We start from the raw sequence: 6,340 nt of genomic DNA on the forward strand, positions 1-6,340 counted from the left end.
ATGTTTCTTAAAGCACATGAACGTAAAAAAGGCGGTATATTAGTTGCAAAGTTGATGATTATTGATTGTATCTGATCTACATGCACGTATAATTTGTGTTTGAGAAAGAAGAATCGTGTATTCTTATTGATTTACAACTCGAAAATGAGTAGGACAAAACAAAGTGATTCACAAATATCATCCCCCCATCCCCTAATTGTCTCTCTATCGAGATTGGTTTCTTTCCCTTGTCGACTTTTCAATGTTATATCAGAACCCAGATGCTTGGATTATTTACAAATCCAACTGTGATTTGCTCCATCAAACTACAACTTTGTCTTGCCTACCATAATTGACAGCCTCATCAGGGATGTACTTGCCCCAGAACCAGTGAGCTTTCCAAACCCTATTCATCTCTTCAATCGGAACATTCTTTGTCTCGGGCAAGAAGAAGGCGATGAAGATGGTCATAATGATCACAAAACCACCAAAGAAGAAGAAGAGACCAAACTTTAAGTGGCAAAGCATGCTGAGGAAGACTTGACCAATGATAAAAGTGAACAACATGTTCACCGAGACGTTGATGGCTTGTCCTGCTGAACGGATCTCCAGAGGGCAAATCTCGCTCGGCACCAACCACCCCAACGGACCCCAAGACCATGCAAATGCTGCTACATATGCACAGATCGAGAACAAGATCCAATTGGCTTCAGTTTTTGTAAAGGATCCGACTCCACTGAGCCCAAACTTCATGCCTATCATCACTCCAACGGCAACCTACAATGCATGTGTGGAAGTTTGGTAATGTCCTTTACAAATTAAAGCAGGCAAACAATTGTTTTTATTAACATGATCGTGTTTAAGTACCTGGCACAGGAGCATCTGCACACCACCTTGAAGGAACAACACCCTTCTTCCGAACCTATCGACTGCGAGAATGGACACAAAGGTAGCAACCACGTTAACACCGCCAGTGATGACTGCGGACATTAGGGATGCTTCGTCCCCAAACCCCAAAGTCATGAAAAGAACTGGTGAGTAAAACATGATCACATTGATCCCGGTGAGCTGCTGGAAGAATGGAACGAGAATGCAAATGACAAGTTGAGGCCTATATCTCGGCTCTGTGATGTTGGTCCATTGGTTTTCCACTTTTTGGGCAGCGTCAGTAGCATCAAGAAGGTCTTGGAACTCCTCATCAACGTTGTTGGTGCCACGGATTTTTTTCAGCATTTTCCTGGCCTTATCGGGGTTACCTCTTTCTAGGATGGAATTTGGAGTGTCGGGAAGAAAGATTGCAGCGAGAGTCATCATCAAGGAAGGAACGGCTGCAAGAGCAAGAGAGACTCTCCAGCCATATCCGCCCTTGATCTTGGCTGTGCCGAAGTTGACAAGACCTGCCACTAGAATACCAATGGTGATGGCCATTTGGAACCCCATGTTCAATGCTCCTCTAATCTTTGTTGGAGCCATTTCCGCTAGATAAATGGGAACGGACTGCAAATCACGACGAGAATTTTGAACTAGTTAACTACCGGTCTAGCTCTAAGTTTCAAGGATGCTACAGAGATCATATTTTCATGCAACATCGACCGACCACATTATGAGGTATACGTGGTAATTGATACATAACCTGTCGTCTAAAATGCGTTATTACCTTAAGGTTCGTATGTTTTAATCAACCTGTAGTTAAAGATAGAAGATATATGTACCTGATTAGCAAATCCCACTCCAACACCAAGCAAGAGACGACCAATGATTAGAACGATAATGTTATTGGCAATACCATTTAGAATTGAGCCAACAAGAAAAACAAGGCCTGCCACAAACATGGATATTTTCCGGCCAAATTTCCTAGTCACCGTTGAAGCGAAGAAGGAAGCCACCAAGGCTGCAACGTAGAGGCAAGACGTGAACAACGTGAGGAGTTGGCTGTCAAATTTGCAGTACTGGTTTTGATTAGCAGTCTCATTCTTCATTTTGTGGAACACAGACGGGAAGAACTTGCTCAAGAACGACTCCATTGAAGTCACACCCCCTGCATATATGCGCGATAATTCAAAACCCGATTAGTACTTGTTTCTCTTGATGACCTCAATTCTTTTAAACATAGAGACAATCACATATTTAATTACCTGAGATCCCGAGATCATATCCGAAGAGGAGACCACCCATGGCAGCCGCCACACAAGTGAAAAGCACAAAGATGGTGACACCTCCTTCATAGCTCCTCCCTCCTCCACCGCCAACATATGCTCCTCCAGCCATCGCTCTACAAAGTTTTGGAGTCTTACAGCTCTTTGTAGTTTGAATATATTAAACCGATATCTCAAAAATCTTTTGATCTTTGTTGCTGACTTGTATCTCAAATCCGAAAATGTTTGAAGTTTATAAAGGTTCGAAGCTGCAACAAAACCAGGCTAGAGTTTCAACAACTTAGACCTAATCTTGTTTTCTAGTTTCTGTAACTCCTTACCTCCTTGCTAATTCTGCCATATTTAGGCATGAATAGTTGGACATGTTAGGACCAGAGGATAGCAGCAAAGTTCTTGTTTCGGTTAGGTTGAGATAATACTAGTTCTTGGTATTACACCATTAATCTTGCTGTCTGGAGCTCTAAATTTGGCAATGTGTGATGATTGTTATATGTGAACGGATATGGATCAAAACTCAACACAGTTTAACAGGCATGCAGAACTTTTTCAGTGTGTCATAATAAAAGTGGTTGGATACTTTTTTTTTTCAAGTATCGAACCACCTATAGAATGACACTTGGTATACTGAGTCGTGTTCCCGACACCCTGAAAAATCTCTCACATACATGTAGCATATGAAAAGCCATATTGTAAACCGACACCCTGAAAAATCTCTCACATACATGTAGCATATGAAAACCATACTGTAAATTTGAATTTATTTTTTAATTTATATATCTTAACGACATAATTAATCATACTTAATTTTTATGTTGAGTCCAGCACATCCAACTATGATGTCGAGCCCTAGAGTGTAGTCCTGCTTGCCTGTTTCTTCCCTTTGCTAGTGAGAAAATTTTCAGTGTCTCAAAAACACGGTCATGTCCAAGTGTCATAATAAAAGTGGTTGGAAACTTTTTTTCAAGTATCGAACCACTTGTATAATGACACTTAGTGTACTAAGCCATGTTCTCGACACATCGAAAAATCTCTAACAGACATGTAGTATATGAAAAGCAGTATTGTAAATTTGGTTTTATTTTTTAATTTATATATTTTAATGAAATATGTAATCGTACTTAATTCTGATGTCGAGTCTAGCACATCCAATTTTGATGTCGAGCCCTGGTGTTTAGTCCTGCTTGCCTCTTTCTTCCACTTGCTAATGAGAACTTTTCATCATAATACAATTGGTTGGAATTTTTTTTTTCAATTATCCAATCACTTGAATTATGACACTTAATCTACTAAGCCATGTTTCCAACACACAGAAAAAACTCTCTATCACATCCCGGCCTGGGCCCTTACCACATCCCGGGCTCGACTCCGCTGTAGCACGATATTGTCCGCTTTGGGCCCAGACCACACCCTCACGGTTTTGTTTCTGGGAACTCACACAAGAACTTCCCAGTGGGTCACCCATCATGGGATTGCTATCGCGCGAACTCGCTTAACTTCGAAGTTCCGATAGAACCCGAAGCCAGTGAGCTCCCAAAATGCCTCGTGCTAGGTAGAGATAGGAATATACATATAAGACTTAGAGGATCTACTCCCCTGGGCGATGTGGGATGTTACAATCCACCCCCCTTAGGGGTCCGACATCCTCGTCGACACACTTCCGGCCAAAGATTGGCTCTGATACCAAATTGTCATATCCTGGCCCGGGCTCTCACCACATCCCGGTCTGACTCCTTCGTAGCACGATATTGTCTGTTTTGGGCCCTGACCACGCCCTCACTGTTTTGTTTCTAGGAAATCACACGAGAACTTCCCAGTGGGTCACCCATCATGAGATTGCTCTCGCGCGATCTTGCTTAACTTCGGAGTTCTGATGGAACCCGAAGCCAATGAGCTCCTAAAAAGACTAGTGCTAGGTAGAGATATGAATATACATATAAAACTTAGAGAATCTACTCCCATGTGCGATGTGGGATGTTACACTCTCATTGTCAGTGTAGTACTTACTTCTCATTGTCTACACTTGTATAAACCAGTGTCCTAAAGTCCCTCTCTAGGCGCTTGTCTAGACTTTCATAGGCACCAACCTAGACTACTTAGTTTACAACTCTCACTTAGGTAGAAAATGTTTTCCACATTTAACTTTATTTTTAATTTAATATTTGTTAATTATTTGAATTTAATACATGCTAAATTGTAGACAAACTACAATTTCGATGACATAAACAAGTCAATGGACAACTACCTGAATAGGTTATTCTCGAATCGGTACAAGTAGTGGAAGAGTGACCTCCACAAATATTTTGAGTTGTTTGATGGTCTGGAGGTCGCTCTCGATGAGGGTTACCCATTGGAGTTGGAAGACCGGGCGGACGATTGAGCATGGCTTTGCGTCCATTTTCAGGAGCCCGCATGTCTGGTACGTATGTATATATTTATTACTTCCAAGTATTATAACATTTAATTTAATATTAATTATTACTAATCTGAGTCTTATTACTAATGGTACGTTTGGACGTAGGAAATAAATTTAGAATTTAGATAAAATGCAGAATTTATAAATTAACATGCACCAATTCCTTTGTTTGGATTTATAAACGTAGGAATTTAGGATTTCCACGTGAAAATAAACTTGGAATTTGGGGCCTCCAATTCTCAAGTTTAAATTTCATGTAAATAAGTGTCTTTTCTCAATTTCTATTATTAAGAGTTTAAAATTAATAAATTTCATTATCAATTCCATTGTTCTTTTATGTTAATCAAACAAGAAAATTTACAAATTTTAGATAATAAAATCCGTCATTATAAAATTATTTAGTAATCTTAAATTTCATCGTCCAAACATAATGTAACTGATTCACTGTTCATAAACACAGTAGGCTTCCTATTTTGTCCCAACTAATTTTGCTTTATTACGTTTCTGCCACTGTCTGAGAAAATATATATACAGTTTTTTTTTTCCTCCTCTCTTCTCTCTTCCCTCTTCCCTCTTCCCTCTCGCTGCCGCGTTGCACTCATGACCGTTTGAACGAGAAACCCAAAAATCATCAATTTCATCTCCTTCTCCAAACCAACACAACCATACCTTCCATCAGTCTTAATCCGCACCCGAACCCTCGAACCCAGTTTGGGTTCGACATTCCCGGCGACTTTCATAAGTTTTCCGGTGGCGGCCGGCCCTGCAACCACATCTATTCGACTCAGGGGAGTCCCAACACAACATTCGAGTTTTGCATGCTCGAATCTGCCCCTAGACAGAGGAGTTCCATAAACCCAGCTCGCGGTGGGGTTTTCCGACGAAGATCTGAGTTTTCCCCGACCGGTTTCAGGCCTTTCCGACCTTTTTTGGGTCCGGCGAAGGTGATATTCTTACTCTACACCCTCAAATTAGCTTAGGTTGTGAATTTGGTGTGCGATGGTTGAGTTTTAAAGCTAATCGGAATCTCTGTGTTTTCCGGCCAATTAGCACTCCCTGGGTATGGCCACATTCTGCAGATCGATTAATGTGGTGGTTAAGTGCTGAAACGATTCTGTTGCACTGATTTTATCTGTCGTAAAGCGCAAGATAATGGGGTTAATCCTTCAAATGGAGAAGGAAACAGGAGCTTAATAATTTAGAATTCTGAAAAGGCGAGATGTTGCAGTTGGGTAAAATCCTAGACATATATAGACATGTGTTTATAAAAGTTATGATGAGATCCTCAAAAATATCTGGCTGGAGGCCGTGTATTTGTAGCATGGGAGTCTGATTGCTGCATTGCATGGATATGTGCATTTCTTGAGTTTTTGTTTTTTTGTGTGTTGGATTAGATATTGTTGTTATGTTTAAGAATTTGAATCTGTTCATAGTTATTGATTTCGTATTATTATTAGCACGATGCATGAATTATGGTTATTTAAATTTTCTGATGGTTTGGAAATGATAATTTGTTCGGAAACTTTTTTTATTCTGGTTGGACAAAGTTAGTTGATTATCTGCAAATTTCATGAGGTTTTCAGTAGGACTGTTTACCAACACTTTTGCATGTAAATAGTATGTACATGTACATACACATTAAGTAATTTTACTTTTCCAGTAATATTATTTTTCCAATCCCGCAACATTGTGTGGGCAATGATGGTTAGTTTTTATCATGGTCTAAAATATCTATAATATACTGATATTTTCATCGAAATTTTTATATTTTTGGACTACCGATATTTCCGAT

At 39.9% G+C, this 6,340-nt stretch overlaps 1 protein-coding gene and 1 long non-coding RNA gene across 2 annotated transcripts; one reads left to right on the forward strand and one right to left on the reverse strand.

Moving 5' to 3' along the window:
* Positions 1–54: 54 nt before the first annotated feature.
* On the reverse strand, positions 55–2,247 carry LOC126605032 (sugar transport protein 10-like). Its single transcript, XM_050272388.1, has 4 exons — positions 2,115–2,247; positions 1,692–2,017; positions 847–1,476; positions 55–756 (listed from the first exon to the last, which is right to left on the reverse strand). The coding sequence occupies exons 1-4, from the start codon at positions 2,245–2,247 to the stop codon at positions 301–303; spliced, it is 1,545 nt and encodes a 514-aa protein (XP_050128345.1). The 3' UTR covers positions 55–300.
* Positions 2,248–5,111: 2,864 nt separating this feature from the next.
* Positions 5,112–6,004, forward strand: LOC126605240 (uncharacterized). Its single transcript, XR_007616873.1, has 2 exons — positions 5,112–5,492; positions 5,599–6,004. It is a non-coding gene; the product is annotated as an uncharacterized LOC126605240 (long non-coding RNA).
* Positions 6,005–6,340: the final 336 nt, after the last annotated feature.

This window comes from Malus sylvestris, chromosome 15 (genome assembly GCF_916048215.2).
Source record: "Malus sylvestris chromosome 15, drMalSylv7.2, whole genome shotgun sequence".
Classification (NCBI taxonomy): Eukaryota; Viridiplantae; Streptophyta; class Magnoliopsida; order Rosales; family Rosaceae; genus Malus; species Malus sylvestris.

Excerpts from the sequence above, each read along its gene's own strand:
- LOC126605032 (XM_050272388.1), bottom strand. The coding sequence starts at position 2,247 with ATGGCTGGAGGAGCATATGTTGGCGGTGGAGGAGGGAGGAGCTATGAA. Across the intron at positions 2,018-2,114 it reads ATATGATCTCGGGATCTCAG|GGGGTGTGACTTCAATGGAG; the intron begins GTAATTAAATAT and ends GCATATATGCAG. Across the intron at positions 757-846 it reads TGCAGATGCTCCTGTGCCAG|GTTGCCGTTGGAGTGATGAT; the intron begins GTACTTAAACAC and ends CATGCATTGTAG.